This window comes from Pempheris klunzingeri, chromosome 8 (genome assembly GCF_042242105.1).
Source record: "Pempheris klunzingeri isolate RE-2024b chromosome 8, fPemKlu1.hap1, whole genome shotgun sequence".
NCBI classification, from domain to species: Eukaryota; Metazoa; Chordata; class Actinopteri; order Acropomatiformes; family Pempheridae; genus Pempheris; species Pempheris klunzingeri.
The window spans coordinates 10,011,356-10,029,836 of record NC_092019.1 but is presented as its reverse complement, the minus strand read 5'-3'; the positions used below and the strand labels follow the sequence as shown (position 1 = coordinate 10,029,836).

The 18,481-nt window shown below is 38.6% G+C and overlaps 2 protein-coding genes across 2 annotated transcripts in view; both read left to right on the top strand.

Annotated features, from left to right (window-relative positions):
• grb10b (growth factor receptor-bound protein 10b) overlaps positions 1-18,481 on the top strand; it is a 239,135-nt gene that overhangs the window by 66,883 nt on the left and 153,771 nt on the right. The window lies entirely within an intron of this gene.
• On the top strand, positions 1,287-17,045 carry ddc (dopa decarboxylase). Its single transcript, XM_070835932.1, has 14 exons — positions 1,287-1,416; positions 3,364-3,571; positions 4,279-4,392; positions 4,503-4,622; positions 6,991-7,125; positions 8,071-8,214; positions 8,838-8,904; positions 9,058-9,152; positions 10,591-10,658; positions 11,536-11,612; positions 12,868-12,887; positions 12,996-13,094; positions 14,956-15,057; positions 15,387-17,045. Exons 2-14 carry the CDS (start codon positions 3,371-3,373, stop codon positions 15,585-15,587), a joined length of 1,443 nt encoding a protein of 480 aa, XP_070692033.1. The 5' UTR covers positions 1,287-1,416; positions 3,364-3,370; the 3' UTR covers positions 15,588-17,045.

The window sequence follows — 18,481 nt, the reverse complement described above, 5'->3', positions numbered from 1 at the left end:
TGTTTCCCGTAAGTTCCTGTTAAAACGAGTTCCCCTAACTCTCCTTACCAAAGCGTCTGTTCATAAATCATATAAATCATGTGTTGCTGATCTCGCTTAATCATTATTTTGTCACGTACATGCCTCGTGATTTACCATCATCTCATTCTTATCGTTAATTCACCTCTTAACCTGTCAAATCACACTATTCTCTTAATACATTCTCATTATAAATCATCAGTACATCTCTTAAAATCACTCAATCAGAACACTGTAAAATAACAATAATTCATGTATATTTCATGTAATTTTGCTTTTACTCACTTCAACACAGATTCAGCACGCACACATTGCTGGTTACATGAGTCACTTAGTTCACCGAGGCCTCAAGAACAGTAAGAACCTTTCTTGACAGGGTACATGCTATTCTTTCACTCGGTGAACTATTTGACTCCAAGATAGCTAAAATATCTAGTCTCCTTGTAAGATTTGTGTAATTGTCCATCATTTATGGATGGATGGACAGAACTACATTCTGATCTAAAGCTCTCTACCAGCGGTATTATCTGCACGATACACACTACAAAATGAGCCACAGGATTCCTTTTTAAATTTGAAATATCAACCAAAATGACCTTTCAAGTTTGGGATGATTAACTCGACTTGTCTTTAACAAGTGACACAACTATGCATTAGCTCCTTGTGCTGCAGATAACTATATGAGATTCATCAAAATTCTATCTTAGTGACTTTTTGAAAGAAAATCAAATTTTGGTCTGTCTGATGTCGGTGGGAAGCCTATTCCAAGCAGAAGAAGCTCATAAAAAACAATTCCCATCCTACAATTTGTTCATGGACTTGGTACCACAAAATAACCAGCGCTCACTTGACGTGTATTGTATGCACGAAAAAACCCGTGTATACTGATTTTTCACTAAAAAAGTGAGGTGTAATGCAGATTTTGCACAAATAACAAAAGACAAAATTTTAATTTGGCTGCCATGGTTATCTTTGATAATGATCTGGCTACTAATTTCTGTGGAATTTTTTAGATGTTTCTCAGCATCACTTAACCAATTAGTTGGCTGAGGATGTAACTGTTTGTGTGTGTGTGTGTGTGTGTGTGTGTGTGTGTGTGTGTGTGTGTTCAGAGGCACAGTAACCACAGCTTCAGGAACTCCTTGTGAATCATGCTTTCTTGCATTGACTGTGAGCCCTGTTCCCATTGGCTGGCCTAGTGGGGGTTGGTGGGGTGGGGGTGGTTAGTGGCAAGATAAAAGGAGCAAATGTCTCTTGTCCTGCTTACGCACACAAACACACACGCCACATGCCTGGCTGCCTGTCTGTTTGTCTGTCTGGCTGTCTGTTTGTGGACGCTAAAAGAAGAGGAGAAGATCCACCATCCAAACACCACTGCTGAAGCTCTCACTTGAAAATGTAAGTGTATACACACACACACACACACACACACACACACACACACACACGTCTAATCCTGTTTGAGATAAGGATAAGGATAGGGATAAGGATAAGAGCTCTGCCTCTTAACAAGGGACAGAAACATGCAGGGTGAAACACTTGTTGAATGATATGGCACTAGTGAGGGGCATGGGGCAATATTCACATGTTGCTGTGCCATTTGAACATGCAGTATGTCAGTAATTTGCATAAGAATATGTTTAAAGCTTTTTGCTACATTCTAATTCATGGAATTCAGGAAGCATGTTCCTGATTTGCATGTGACAATTAGGCTCATAAATTTTACTCATAAATGTTCCATTCATTAAGCTGTATGTTGATGTGATCAAGGAAATCTTGACGAGGTTGTTTTAAGCAGGTTAATGAAGCCGGCCTCTAACACACTGTTTTGAGAGTAAAGTGAAAGTAAACTAAGCTATGATCAGACTGGCTTAATGTGGTTAGAGGGTCAAGGGCTCATACATACATTTAAATTGTGCAAGCTTATACAAACTGTGTCAAGGAGCGTGGCTTAGGCTGTGTGTGTGTGTGTGTGTGTGTGTGTGTGTGTGTGTGTGTGTGTATGTAGACTGCTACAAAATCAGATTACTCATTATCAATATGTAACCAACCACTGTAAATGTGTTCATAGAATGGAATGGGATTAAATGAGACACGTGGACTCTATGGGTGTGGTTTCCATTTTTCAAACATCTTGATCAGTGAAGATTCAACTAAGATAGAAACGTTGTCATTATTAAACTTTTGTGTGACATGGTGCAAGTGTGCAGGCGTTACCTCCTCTTTTATTGATGCTGTTCAATAATAGTCTTGCAACTATGTGATGTGCTTATAATTAACTCTCCTTCCACAAATAGGATATCAGTAACAATGACAATTAAGACAATCACAAAAATTAAGACCAAAGAAGATCAAAGAAAACGTATTATGCAAACCCTTCGTTCTATTTTCCTCTAAATCCATTCAAAAGGACTAATCTGAATTATATACTATATCATACATTGTAGCATATATTGATAAAATAAGACAATTAGCTTGGATCTGACTGTATTTAAAGCTGCTAATGTCATGGACTTTGCTCTGTAGAACAAGGTGCACGGTGTTAGGCAATCCCTGCCATGGTACACCATGTGACACCAATACGAGACTAGCATGAAGTTACTGGATAGTAACATGTATCATTAGAGAGTAAGAGTTACAGTTGGCGATTTAATGCTAAAATCATGCAGTTTATTCTCATATTGCAGCTTTCTTAAATACTCACATGTATGATACATATTTTATTTTAAGCTAACAGTTGTTTAGTGTTCTTTATTCTGACAAAGTATCAGTAAAATTAATTGGAATAAATTTAGAATAAATTTCCCCCATGAAGAAGAACATACATGCACTATAACCGGACCTGAGATTTGAAAATGTGTACAGATATGTGTACAAAGATTTGTAAATTTCATATCAATATGAAAATATGTGTCTGTATAGATTTAGATGTAAAATGCATTAGTTTTACCAGAAATAGTTTCAAGACCCTACGCATTTTAAGCAGTAAATGAATGAATTTAAGCTCTCAGAATAAAAGTTTTCAGTGTAAGGGCGTGCTGACTTTATTTCAATAACATTAGTTCATCCAGGGTGAAGTAATTTTATGATCAAGAGCTTGATGGCTTAACACATTATCAACACTTGGGGCCTCATTTGGTGACATAAAGCTGGTTAACTATACAATGATCTACTCATTTGTATTCACTAGATCAAAGGTTAAACTTGAATAGTCCATGTGATGTGTGTGCTTCTTTATTTGACTATTGTTTGGCTTTGTAATGTTGTTCAATTCTAACCTGAAAGAAATCATCAGGAGGTCCCATCCAACTAATTGACATGAAATGCGTCTGTGCTGTATTCCAGTGGTACCATGGATGCAGCAGAGTTTAGGCGCAGAGGGAAGGAGATGGTGGACTATGTGGCCGACTACCTGGAGAACATAGAAAATCGTCCGGTCTACCCAGATTTGGAACCGGGGTATCTGCGTCCCCTGATCCCCTCTGAGGCTCCAATGGAACCTGAGAGTTATGACGACATAATGAAAGATGTGGAGAGGGTGATAATGCCAGGGGTGAGCTCATACTTATATCTGTGATACAAGCAGTGGTGTCATAAATGCACAGATTCGTTGTGCTCTTCTGACGGTTTAATTCAGACAAGTCACTGAGGTGATTTTACAAATGAATACCAGTATAGAAACAATGGCTTTTCTTTGGGGGAATCATGAACAGAGGTTTAGAGAATTTATTCAGTAATCTGATTACAACAAGCTGCTTCAGTATCAGCATACTTTAGTATCAATCAGTATGAGAGAGTCCAGTCCATATCATATGTTTGGCTCACGTTAGCTATCTTGAGTGACAAAAACTGTGATTGTTAAATAGTGAAAATAATGTCACACTACTACAAAAAGGTCTTTGTTAGGATTTATATTGCAAACCAAGTGATTGGAAGGTAATTTCTCCCAAAACTACATAGTGAATATTAAATTTACTTCTATTATCTCCATGGTTATTTCAATAATTAGAGGAACTTGTTTCTGGTAGCATGGTGGTTCATTATTTAATGCTGTTGACTTTAGCAAGAAGGTCCTTGGCTTTAGTCTAATTTTTAGTCTGACAGTAAAATAAAAGTTATTAAGTTATTAAAGCATTGTTAATAAAAACTAAAACTTGAATCTAGTAAACAATAGTTTTGGCAACCACTTGTTCCAAAATCAAAATTGAAGTTTAATCTTGCTCTCTTGATTAATTGTATGCTTGTTTTATCTTTTTCCAGATCACCCACTGGCATAGCCCACATTTCTTTGCTTACTTTCCAAGTGCTTCCTCTTACCCTGCCATGTTGGGCGATATGCTGTCTGGGGCCCTTGGCTGTATTGGATTTTCTTGGGTAACATACAATTATTTCGTATATCAATTGTGTCTGTACTTATAGATCACTTTTATATGCGAATAGAGCATCTGAGATTTTTCTTTGTGTTTTGGGTGTGTTTTTTTCAGGCTGCCAGCCCAGCCTGTACAGAGCTGGAGACAGTGATGTTAGATTGGCTCGGGAAGATGCTGCAACTGCCCGAGTATTTTTTAGCTGGGACTCATGGCCATGGAGGAGGCGTCATCCAGGTTAGTTTATTTTGTGTATATTTATGCCTGTCAAGGTCAAGGCTAAAATGTAGTCTTTAATTGGTATAAATAAACACTGATTTATTTGTATTTCCATAATTTCTCCACATTACTTGCCAGTTTGACTGGCAAACAAAGGTGTTGTTACGCTCTCATAACTGAGAACCCATATTCATTAGAACTTTGTGTACTATTGATCTGTCTTCTACATCTTTCCGTGGTTCACACCAGCTGAAAATTGTCAGGAAATTGCCTTTTAAAATGTCATCCTCAGACAGAGATGAAAGTGATGGTGCTGAGATTTAGTGTTCCATTGACAGAATCGTAGTAGCAGAGGATGCAATCAATGCATGTGCGTGTGCTCATGGGAAGGTTGAGTACTGGAGCATGAGAGCACACTCTGATCACAGATCATTTCATGCCGCCTCTATTGTGAACACCTGAGTATGTGCGTGTGTATGCGTGCCCTCATCTGGTCTGTCGTGTTTTTGTTTCTGTCTTCCCACTCTCCTTTTTAAGTGCAGCTTACCAGCTCACTATGGCAACGAATAGGGCTCCTCTCACTGCAGCAGGGCTAATGAGTATTGTGACAGCATATTCCCAGCCTATCATTATAAAGCTTATAACAACACAAAAGGGAAATGTGATGTCCCTTTTTACACCTGTGTGAGCCATTAGACATTAGTGTCAGTGCAAGATAAGTTACCTATGATTAAAATAAACTACAAATGACAAAAGATTACAGAGTCAGGAGTGATAGTGTGTTCCTTCTATGATTCCTTCTTTGTTACGTGCTTAAAGGCAAACTTCATCAGCATTATTTCTAGCAGTGGACCATTGCTTTCCTTTCCTTAAGAGCAATTTTGAGGTTTCTTTTTTCATTTTTTAAAAGGAAAAAACAGAGTTCAAGGTTTATGATGTCTGTATAATCTCTGTTCAGTTACCATTTGAAACAGAGCAAGCTACACTTCACTTTTATGGGGGCGTCCAGGTTCAGAATCTACTGTATATGTTGTGGTCATGATTGCATCTCAGGGTGGTGCTTAGTGTTTGTAAGCAGGGAATGGACAGGAAGTACACTTGGGTAAGTTTGGAAGCTTGGGTTTTGCTTTTATTGTCACTTTCAAACTGTTTTATATTCAGTTCCTCTTAGCTAGTATTCTGATATTCAGAGTGGTGTAATGGATAAGTTACATGACAATCAGTTGTCAGCTCTGTTAGTCCCTATACCCTCTTAAAGGTCAGGCTTAATTTTACTGCATTTGTTTTGACACAAATGACATAGCCTTTACCAGCCTCTAAATGATCTGTGCTTATTGATAGAATGATTTGAACATTCAATTGACTTTCTTGTACTAATGCCACTAGATACCTCAAATGCCACGTTTCATTTCAGCATGTAGCCTCAAACAATTCTCCCTGTATCAGGCTGGCTGGACGTCGACTCACGACACAGTTTTTAAATACAATGATTTTCTTCTCTGATGAGGATGTGGAGGTGTCAGTGTTCAAATCAACAGGAATATCAAACATCACAAAATGCTGACTAAATGTTCAGCTCTGTGTGTTCCTGTGTGTGCATTTTCAAAAAGCAAAAAATTGTTAAATTAATGGATTCTTGTCCTTTTATTTGTGGTGTGTCTGTCAATTAAAATCATACGGCCAGAGTGCTCACAAAATCAGTCAGCTCTGGGTATGTTTGCATGCACATTAACATCAATTATATTCAGCATACTTTCAAACTTTTGAGTCATGTTATCACCATATTCTGTTAAGAATCCTGGCAATGATGTATGATTTGTTGCAACTCCAACAACAGCATTTAATAGTACTATTTAAATATGTACAGCTTCTCACTATCAATCCATCAATCAACAGATGACACTTGTTTGACAAGTGCTGTTCCTTCTAAACATCAACCCTTCCTACTGTGATGGTATGAAGTTGTAATTCCACAATCTCCACATTCTCCACTCATTCTCCTAAAGCTGGAAGGGCAGAGCGGCCTCTGTAAACATCAAAACCATCCTTAACTTTCCACAAGAATTAGTTACCAAATATATTTTAAACATGAAGAGGGCATACAGTTACTGAATCCTGCTAAATTTTTGATTCACATCTAGGTTAAGCTCTGCATAAGATCATTTTGAACTGCAGCAGCCACAGCTTCATTAGCCAACAAGTTGTCACTGTTGTTAGCCCAAAACGACACTGTTCTCTTTGGCAGAACATATATGTAGCCCTCTGTTGAAAATACTCCATGTATTTGATTTTTACTTTTTTAAGTACATCTAAAATCCAAGTTTGGTCTAAAATTCACAACAATGGAGCAGCTTTGCCGTATAAATTCCCTCTAATTCTCCAACAGGGCTCAGCCAGTGATGCGACACTGATGTCCTTGCTTGCTGCCCGCTGTAAAGCAGTCAGACGGGTCCAGGCTTCCAACCATGGAAAATCAGAGGGGGAAATCTTCTCCATACTGGTGTCGTACACCTCTGAGCAAGTAAACATAAAATGTTTTTTCTTACTTACTTATGTCCTGTTTATTGCAACTACTTGATTCCTTTTGACTTATCGCATACAGTTTTATTATTTATTAATTTTTTGTTTTTCAGATTTTAGTAACTTATTTTGTTTAAAAACAAATCAACGCTTTTCTTTAAACTTGTACTTGTAAACTTGACTGCTCACCACGGTACTTATGCAAGGTTTATATAAAGTTCACATGTGAACTTTCAACTATATGGCCCAAGAGCAAATACATTAGATCATTGAATAGCTAGTGTCATAAAACGTGCAAAAGTGCATTTGTAAAACTTCTAAAAATATGTTTAAATCTGTAAATGGCCTCACTCGACTGTAGTCAATGTGAACTTAGCTCCTTAAAGGTTGCATCAATAATGGTGAAAGAGTTTTTCGGTGATTGTGTGAGACAGAGGGTCAGCCAGGCAGTAGCTTGCTCTGTTCAGGTTTAATACCAAGCTGAATTTGTGATTGGGTTAGGGAGTCGCCTGAGGCCCACACAGACCTTTAGAGGGAGAGCAGTTCCTTGTTTATCTACAAAAGAACACAATTCTATTGTCCGAGTGTCTAAAGTATGTATGTATTTCTTTTTGCATTGTAATGTATCATAAACAATCAAAAATGGTGGAATGTAATTAGGTACATTTACTCAAGTACTGTACAGTATTGTATCACATCATATAAGAATAACACATTTTATGTGTTAAATACATTTTGGGGTACTTCACTTGAGAATTTCAATTTTTGTGCTACATACTACCTCTAGTCCTCTACATTTAAATAAATATCGCACTTTTTACTCCACTAAATTTACATACATTTCATTCAGTAGTATAGATATACATTTAGCTTTTGATATTAAGACAGGTTTAGAGCAAGGTTCAACTCGCTTGTGTCATGAAAGGTGCATCTCTTTCCTCTTAAGGCTCATTCCTCAGTGGAGCGTGCTGCTCTGATTGGAGGAGTAACGATGAGGAAGGTTCCTACAGACAACAAGTATGCCGTCAGAGGAGACATGCTTAAGAAGATGGTGGAGGATGACAAAGCAGCTGGACTCATTCCTTTCTATGTAAGAAAAGACAACAACATCAACATCCATCCATTCAACTATCACAGAACCAACACATAGACAGATGTACCCAGAGCAACATCTCCAGCATTAGATGTTGTTAATCTTTCCAATGAGTTATACACATCTGTCATTGGATTGCTTTTGCTAAATGTGTAAACCTTCCAACCACCTGTGTAACCCCTCGCTGAGTCGCAATGATACAATTTGCCTGTGATGCTGCTGTGCACACCCTGAAGCTGCTGTTGAAGGATAATGTTGTTTCTGTTGAACTTAATGTGTGTCTATCTAGTTAAGGATAATAATCCCTGTCTCACCTGGACCTACAGATCACTATCAGTGACCAATATTCAGGATGCTGCAATGGTCCATCATATTGTATATCATATAACATAGTGATCTATGTTTAATCTATGTTTAAAATAGAAATAAAATATAAAATTGATGTGTGCTTATATGTAAAACCAACATGTTGCAGTAGCTCCATCGTCTGTTATTTCATATTTTTGTTTCTTGCACAAAATTCAGTCTTGTCGTCTTGTTATGTCACTGAAAATAGAAAATGGCACGGGAAACAAAGCCCCTCAGGGTGTTAGTGATTTGTGTGTTTGTGTTTTTTTCAGTTTTGTGCGACTCTCGGCACCACTCCATCATGCGCTTTTGATTGCATCACCGAGCTGGGGCCCTTATGTGAGTCAGCAACACAGATCAATTTTCAGAAAGAGCAGCTTATGAATCTGTTTGTAATTCATGCATTATGGTTTTATATCTTGGGTTGTTAAATCTGAACAAACAAAAGTCCTTATTCTACAAATGCTGAAAACCTCTTCTTGTCCATTTCAGGTAATGAGGAAAATATGTGGATGCACATTGATGCAGCATATGCTGGGAGTGCATTCATCTGTCCTGAATTCAGGCCTTTGCTGAATGGCATTGAGGTGTGTGACAAATATCCGTTATCTGTTTACCTTGGTCATCCCGGTGTGTGTAGGACAGATTTAACAGGTTTAAGTCTGGTCAAAAACTTGCAGTGTGCATTCACCTGCATAGATACATGTTGCTGCTGAATGACAAGACAACCTATCTCTGTTCAATTGGTTGTGAAATATCTCTCAGAAAATCTATGACAGGAAAAACTATCCACATACTGATTATATCCTGCCGCTTTATTTTTGTTTGAAAATGGCATAACGTTAATGTCAAGGAGGAAACATGCGAGAGTGAGGAATAGGCAGGACAATCGACATTAGCACAGGAGCATCAATCTGCCTTTTGAGGCTGCCGAGGCAGCTGTTGCTCCCCAAGCTGTGCAGAGACGCAGAGATAAGGACAGAGTAATTTCCTGAGGCAGCGCTAGACCTTTATATATCACTGTTTATTAGACACACAAGTTCAAACAATGTTGGTGGGTAGATTTAGAAAACACACTTGGCTGTAAAAGGATCAACTGTTATTTAATCTTTTCTGCTACTGACTGTTAGCTGTTATAATAACTATTGGATATGTACAGTAATTCATTTTCTTCTTCTGACAAGTTTACATTTGTGAGTATTTTTTGGAAAGCAATTTGAAAATCTGGGTCTTTCTTTGAAGAAGTGGAGGGGGATAAGTTCACAAACTTATTTAAACCACATGTAGTAATATATAGTAGAATTCAAAAACATTGTGTAGAGTATATGACTTGTAAACGTTTTGCGACAATGAAAATTATTGGGTGAGGACATGAAGAGAGAACCCAGGCTTTTAGGATGAGAGTGCAGCCCTGCAGGAGGGTCGGTTGCTAGGATATGAGTGATGGGCGAGCAGGCAACCAGCCCCCTTTAAATCAGTCCACATGGCAACTGTCAGCCAGGAGTCTGCCTCACATTGTCTCTCTACGCTGTGTTATTGCATTTATGGAGCTAGAGAAAAGGATATTACAAAAGATAGCCAACAAAAAGATGCGGACAGATTAGGGAATGTTTGTCTCTCTTTGAATAAACCGTGCCAGGAAAGGGTTATTTTCCTTGTGCCCTGCAAGCTCTTGGCTGGATGTTCCTCTTTTGCATTTCAAATAAAGTGTGCCTGCTTTAGTCTAGATAATGCTGTTGGTGAGGAGGTTGTCTCTGTGTCAGTAATGGCAAATAAAGATGTGTTATGATGTGTGCATTTACAGTATGCTAATGCTGCATGAAAAATATTAGATATTTTACGACCAATTATTACATTTCATTTTCATCTCAGGACTTCCTACATCTTCCCAATAAACACACAGCAGACTTCAGACCTCACTGAAATTAAATGAAATTATGAATATTAAGTTTTTTCCACACGTCATTCCAGTGAGGCATAAATCAGTATGGCTTCATTACCACTTATTTCTTGTTTCTTTTTAAGTTTGCAGACTCTTTCAACTTCAACCCACACAAATGGCTTTTAGTCAACTTTGACTGCTCTGCAATGTGGTAAGTTGCTGCACTGTTTGTGTTGCATGGATACAGACTATGTCGATATAATGTCTGACACAGAGACCTGTTTAACAAAATTTTTTATCAAGCACCTTCTGTATCTTGTAATTTGTCTAAATGTTTACCAATTCACCTCAGGGTGACTCATGGTCCAATAAGGCAACAATGACTATTTAGTATCATCACAAAACTGATATCCATCTACACCTCAATCATTTGCACAGCAAAAATAGAACTACGCCTTCCATCTGCCCCTCCTGTCAGCGGCAAACAAAAACGAGACATGCTCTGCACAAGATGGAAACAAAGGTGATTTAAACCTGGACATGTGGTGAAAGGAAGAGGTTCTTAAGCCCTTTTTCCATCACCTCTAGCTTAGTCTGTCTCGACTGACGTGATACCTGTTGCCATTGAGATATCTTCACGTTTTAGTTTTCTGCCACAGCTGTCTTTATCCAAATGTCTTTTCTGATATATGTCATAGTTTTGGATACAATTTATGAACGTGAAGTTCAAAAACATGAAGTTTTTTCTCATATACATATGACACATTTTTATAGGGATTCAACGCAGTATTAACATACACTACATCAGTCTAATACAGCATACTAGCAACATGGTGTATTGTAGTATAGTACATTATGACATAAACGTCAAATATAAAACAATTAAACTAGTATGAAACATATTGTATAATATTGTGTAAAATCTTTAGTAAAGTACCATAATCATATTTGACAGCAAAAAAAAAACATTTTCATAAAGAGTTCTAGACATGTAGTTTTCGCAGCGTGTGATTCTAAAAGATTTTTTGCAGGATTAAATGGTCCAGAAATATTTGGCGCTTTCTCTGTTTGTCAACACCTATCAACAGGGTGAAGAAGAGAGCAGACATCATTGGAGCCTTCAAGATGGAACCACTCTACCTGAAACACGAAAACCAGGAGTCAGGTAGAATCATTTCACTTAAATCATTTCAGTCAGTGATCACAGACAGGTCGAATGAACCCGGGGTCTGCTGCAGAGCATAATGACAACAATGAACAGTTGTGACTTTGTTTACTGTTCACGTTGTGAGGAAGGCAGCTTGCGTACTAATTTGGCTTCTGACAGTGTACACATTTCAGATTCAACAAGCATTGCACCAGCGTCCTGAAAGCCTAGCGGAGCCTAAACCAGATAAGCACAGGCATGAAGATTAACGTGTGACAAGTGCGTTTGAGTGTGCTCTTGGGGATGTTTGTGAGAGCCGATCTGAGCTCAAGACCTTGAGAGGGAGGACATTTTGGAAAAGTTAGGACATTGAGTGTTAAGACTTGGTTTCAAGGTTGTAGGGAATGAAGTCACACTGACAGTGTGTGTGTGTGTGTGTGTGGCTTCTGTAAGCCAACTTAATAATTTCAACAATTCTATCCTGCCTGAAGTTAAGCTGATTTACTGCATCACCTCATTAGTATCATGCATTGTCCTGCCTTGGAAGTGTGAGCGTGAGACTTGGTAAGACTACAAACTTTGCCTAGGATAGAAATCAAATTGAAAAATAATCAGACTTAACTTGAAAAAAAAAATCTAATATGATTCAGTGTGTGTGTGTGTGTCTATGTGTGTTTGGATGCAGTACTCCTAGCCTGCAGATGGGCTCCGATCTACTCTATAATTTGTCTGATGGACACGCAGACAGAGAGAAAGACAAACAACTACCTCCCACCACACTGAGGCACCTGACAAAAGCTTTATCTCATACAATCTGGCCTCATCAATCTAATTAGTGCTTATTAGCGCCAGCTAACACTAGAGATGAGCTATGTGTAGCCAATGGTCTGTGTGGACTGACAGCACTGTGATCAGTGAGATGTAGGGGGTGGATGCAACGACAGCAACACCTGGACAATGGAACACAACCCAAAATACAACAGCTTTACAATAGATCCTTTCCTGAAGCTAACAATGTACTATGTCCGTATGGATTTAACTTTATCACTGCAATGTTGCACTTTCTGTTTATAACCAAGAGAAATAGTTTATGTTTTTGTATGATATTTTATTAGGATATGATGACCTATGGGGCACTTCAGCTGCACTTTAAGCACGCAGAAGAAGGCACACTGACCCTGGAAAAGCTTGAAAAAGCTGCATTGTAAACTATGTACACTATTACGTGATGTGACATTTTTAACTGATCCCTAAACTGTTTTTTGCTCAACAGGGCTGATCACAGATTATAGGGTAAGATTGATTATGACTCTGACAACAATTTCGATCAAATAACCCTGATTATGTAAGATTGAACTTGCAAAGGTTTAAGCCATAACCAGTTCTCCATCTGTCCCGCAGCACTGGCAGATTCCACTGGGAAGAAGATTTCGCTCACTAAAGATGTGGTTTGTCTTCCGCATGTATGGGATCAAAGGCCTGCAGGCTCACATACGCAAGGTAGGGGACCAACCGATCCACTCCACTCAGTTTTCTCAGGCCACACGTCTCTTTGTCCTTAAATGTCTGGATAAAATCCTTATTCTAATTATTTCTGCTTTTAGATTCTTTATTAAATCCTTAGACATTTTCATGTAGAAATCACATTCAGTAAAGACATACAAAACTTTAGTTATAATATTTGAACATAGCTAACACTCTCTAGATCCAAACACTAACATTCAGAACTTAACACAGATATATGGCAGGATAGCGTGACATTTGGTGCTGAAAGTCTGCTGAAAGTGAGGTGTTGATTTTCTGGATCAGGTTTTGGGAAAATTCAGAATCATTCCAGAAACTGCATGTTAGCAGTACAAAAAACAACCACTTGTTATTAGCAATATCACTGTGTTAATCCTGTTGTGTGATTAACTTAATCCAAACGCTGATTTGGTTATGCTTTGTTAGAAATGCCTATAATATTAGCACTATTCTGACAATGGTGAGGAGTTTGGCCTCCCCTCTTCTTCCTCCACGGGTTCCACTCACTTCTGGTAAAAAGAAAACCACTTCTGATGATCACATATGCCTGGTCTTTGAAGCAAATGCCATCCCTTTCTTCCCTCCCACGCTTCACCCCACCTAATCCTCCTTAACACTAAAGCCCCTTCAGTGCCCTCATCACTGCCTCCATCAGCATATCCTGTCAGTCATATACGTCTGGTCTGTATCTTCTTTTTATAGCAACATTTTCCTATTTCTCCTTCCCGACCCTCCCTCACCCGTGTCCATCATTTTCCCCGTGCTGTTTCCTCTCGACGCTTCACCCCTGAATGCCTGTCTCTTCCCCTCATATTCCTCTTCCTCCCTCCAGTCTGCTCTGTCAATCAAATGAGCCTGTTTTGTGTTTACTCTCAATTTTAAATGAAGCAGAAGCAGCATTGATCCCTGCAGCCATAACCCATGACACACTACTCTACTGTACATCCGTCCTCTAGATTAGATTGAACACTCTGAGCCGTGTCTTTGGTTCTTTGTTGCTAAATCTCGTGTCAGACAGTTGACGATTTTCAAACGGAAATACAGCATGTGTGGTGAACTCATAAAAACACAAATGAATCATCCCCCCCATGAGCAACATTGCTGTAAAATGAAGCATTTTAATGACAAAAGAATGTAGAATATAATACGCCCTACCTAGCGTACAATAATGAGCAAAACAGACAATGAGGCCATTACACTATATTAGCTTGTAAACACCTCTGAGTGATGTTGAATTACTGGCTGGGAATGAGGAAACAAGGTGGTGGTCAACCAGTTGGTCATTTGAACCAGTAATCGGCTTCATTAGAGAGGCAGTAAAAGTGGAGCTGAAGGTGGTCTACATAATTCTGATTAGATACAGTGATGCATGTTTTACCATGCACTCAGTGCCTCTCTGAGTTCTTTGATCATAAATGGATAAATTAAGTTGTAGGAGCGTGTTTGATCACACGGTGCCATTTGAAAATGATTTAAAAACAACACAAAGACATTTCCTGACAGCACAGTTTGAGACTATTTCGCCGTTCTGTTTGTTTGAACTGAGCCTCCTGGGCAGTGAGCTCAGGATGTGAGCTATCACATAACATGATCTTTCAAACAAATACTTATCAATTGTTACAGATTGTCATACACAGTGAGGCGTTACACTCTTGGGTTTTGCCAGATAAATATAGACTTGATTTGAAAAAGCTAAAGTCCTCTGATTCTGAGAGCACTGTGCCATGTAATGGTACAGCACTGCCATCTAGTGAATAGCACAGAAATGATCACAGGGTACATTTTATGAATAGTGCATGAGTCATTACACATTATAATCTATGTCTTTTCTTCACAGCAAGTGGCGCTGGCCAAGGAGTTTGAGAGTCTGGTACGAGCAGACAAGAGGTTTGAGATCTGTGCCGAGGTCATCATGGGACTGGTCTGCTTCAGGCTCAAGGTAACAACACTCAACATCATAGAACTACTATTTATTTATCTATATAATTGTATATAATTAATTATTAAATCATCTCCTTCCATTTTATCTGAAGGGAGATATCTTAAAACTCATGGTATGGTTACAGTATAACATCTGCATGTGTTGTAATTCTGAGTGAATACAAGGATCAATGTGACAGCTTGCAGACATTCATCATGATCACTAGTTGACGTTAAGGTTAAAACCTCAACCCAGTAACCAAAGTGTAGGCATAATAAAAAGTCTGGCTGCTGTAAACAACCTGAGCTGTATTCCCCCCCCCCCCCCCCCCCCCCCCCCCCAACCAGGGCTCCAATGAGTTGAACCAGAACTTGCTGAAAAGGATCACAGAAAGCAGAGAGATCCACCTGGTGCCTTGCCAGCTCTCCGACCGCTTTGTCCTGCGCTTTGCCATCTGCGCACGCACTGTTGAGTCACGTCACATCCAGCAAGCATGGCGGCACATCACGCAGCTGACCTTTGAGCTCCTGCAGGAGCCTAATCTTTGACCAAAAGGCTAGAAGGGGCTGTCCACACTGCTGCCGAAATGAGGACCAAAATTAGGACAAAAATTCTGAATTTCATGTTGCAGATGTAAAATGTCATAAAGGGAATGAACAATGACTTCACACCTGTTATGTAGTCTAGTAATCAGTGATCATTTCTTGCTTCTTATAGCATGTGAAAACAACTTATTACAAAAATCCATATGTGCTTTAAAGGAAAAGGTGCAGGTTCCAAATATTACATTTTCTATCTGCAACTTGTCCTCCTGCATTTATCTCTCACTTTTTAATGATTATGTCGTTGTCCTTATCATAACACACTCTCTCAATCTCCCTGCAGATTTGTCTATGCCACTTCTGTGTCTTCTACATGTTAAACTGTGTGTATAAATGCACTTTTGAGTCCATGTGTATCTGCAATTGTCTGTGAGCACTCCAAGAGAAACAGCTTTTCTTTGTGTATGTTCAGTTAAACGCTTTAAGTGAAAGATTACAAGTTTGTAAAGTGTGAGAAAGATGAATCTGTCAAATTAATACTTTGGCTATATATTATGTGGAAGGCTTTGCAGAGCATGTTAAACAGTTCTAACGTTGCTCCCAGTAATCAGGTTAAACCCCTTTATAAGTGCATTAATTTATTTATGACCTCATTAAAAGTAAAATAAAATAAAAATGATAGACCCTTGCCTATCAACAAAGATATAATAATATAATTTTTCCCTTTTTTTTTTTTTACAGAATTCTTGTTGTGTCTTATGCACAGAAGGCCAGTATTTCCCCAAACTGTAGCACAAAACAGTCACTGTTTCACTGTTAGTCTGTTGCACGAGAATGAAATGATGCTGCTTTTTGGGGGGTCACAGAGCCCCTATTTGTTTCTTTACTGAGCTTATTATCAGAATTACACAGGGAAATTATTTGTGACACACATTCAACATAGTCAGCCTATAGTGTGTAGCATTGTTTGTGTTTGGAAATAAATGATTAAATGACTGGTGTTAAAAGCATAGGGTTAAAGTCTGATTTGTGTAAATGGTGAATACATTAAATATTCACTGTCTGCACACTGGTGCCACAGTTGGTGCCTATAAAGTAATTCCAGTTTAGCATTGTGTGTAGGCCTACCAGGAAGCCATGATCAATCACAGATTAACCCAACATTAATCTCTTGTCTATATAAAAGTTTAACCCTCGAGATTTGAGAAAGATTCTCATGACAGACAAATATAGTTAAAACAAGACAAGCCCTCCGCTCATTGCTGTCACTGTGGTTTCACAGTTCACTGATCCCTAACATTTGTCTGCCATGAGATATGTAAATCCGTGGCTTGACATCACCAAAACTCGTTGTTAATTCATATGATTGTGTCAAAGTCAGCTGCTGTTACTGATGAAGCTGTTTCGTCCTTGGCTTGGCTGTGTACTGCATGCAATGGTTTGGGATTATTTTGATAAAGTCTACTGTAGTCTGCATTGTGTTTGGATTCTTTTTTATCCCCATCAAAGGATCACAAAGATAATAATTAATTGTGTCTTGTATTAGGGTAGTGCACTGATTGAATTGCTTAAGAAGCAGAAGGGGAAGAAGCTGAGGAATTAGGCTAAATAGATGCACAAATATACAGTTGTATGTGCGATCTGACTCTCTCCTCCTTGATATACATGGAAACAAGGCCAGAAAATGCTTATTTTGGGGTCTGTTTAAAGTCATGTTGATATATCTAAAATGGTTCAAACCAAATAAGCATCTGTGTACATATATGGATGGTATATTGGGAGTTGGGTGGTTTGGTGTGCCATGAAAAAGGGGTCATGTAGTCTAAAAAACACTGGGCTGCAATATAAAAGAACTCAGACACCACCCCAAATCAGACATGTCAAACAAGTGGATGCTATCAGATGTTATATTTCTCAGTATATTTCTGAAACAGTAGTAAATTGCAGCCTGATATAGTCATGCTGTCCCTCTACTGCAGTGTACTCAATAAAGGGTGACAGGCAAACACACACATACACACACACATACACACACACACACAAACAACCAACTAGCATGTCATGCCATTCAGCCTCCTCTGAGCATCCTAATCCCTGAGGACAAAGTCCAGTGTTCTATAAATACAGATGGAGAGTTAAGTATTAGAGGTTAAATCTTCGCCCATGATTACTGTTCAACATTATTGGCCTGCTTACTCACTTGCTTCAAAAGCTAATTTAAGATTTTTCTGCAGGCAACTTTGTGACACAAGAATAGACAAGCAGAATGTCTCTTTGTGTTATCTGTAAAACATTTACAATCATACAGCTGGATAAGAAAATGCCAAACAGAGAAGGTTATACGGCCTGTCTGTTTTCACTAAACCAAACTAGGATGATGGGACACAACAATGCTATCACAGAGGTCCCAGTTCAAGCACTTGCTGCAGTGTACTTGACCTGTACAACCTCTATGAATTAAACATGTCGTTCGGCTGGGTTATTGAGTGAAATGCCATCTCTTAAAGTACGCTCAGATGGATAGAAGCCCTGTAGAGGGACCTATTTTCATGTCTTTGGTCCATTTTTCTTTCAGGAAGAGTCTATTCATGTATATATTTGTTTATTATTTATTATTATACAACTTGTATTGTCAGGGTTGTTTATCCTTATTCATTTGCTACACTCTACTGGATGTATTTAAGCTTTAAGCTTACTAAAAAGCTGTTTTTTTCCCCAAGTAAATCTGGAATGTTACAGCACTCTATACTGAAATATCAACAATATCATCAAATAAAAACTACCAGTTCAACAATATAGACACAATACAATAATATGAGTCTTGGCAAAGGTGTCACTCTGGGTTCAGTAACCTCATGCCTTTAGATTTCCTACATGCCAACTGATTTGAGCTCTTTGGG

Excerpts from the sequence above, each read along its gene's own strand:
- ddc (XM_070835932.1), top strand. The coding sequence starts at position 3,371 with ATGGATGCAGCAGAGTTTAGGCGCAGAGGGAAGGAGATGGTGGACTAT. Across the intron at positions 8,215-8,837 it reads CTGGACTCATTCCTTTCTAT|TTTTGTGCGACTCTCGGCAC; the intron begins GTAAGAAAAGAC and ends TGTTTTTTTCAG. Across the intron at positions 9,153-10,590 it reads CTTTGCTGAATGGCATTGAG|TTTGCAGACTCTTTCAACTT; the intron begins GTGTGTGACAAA and ends TTTCTTTTTAAG.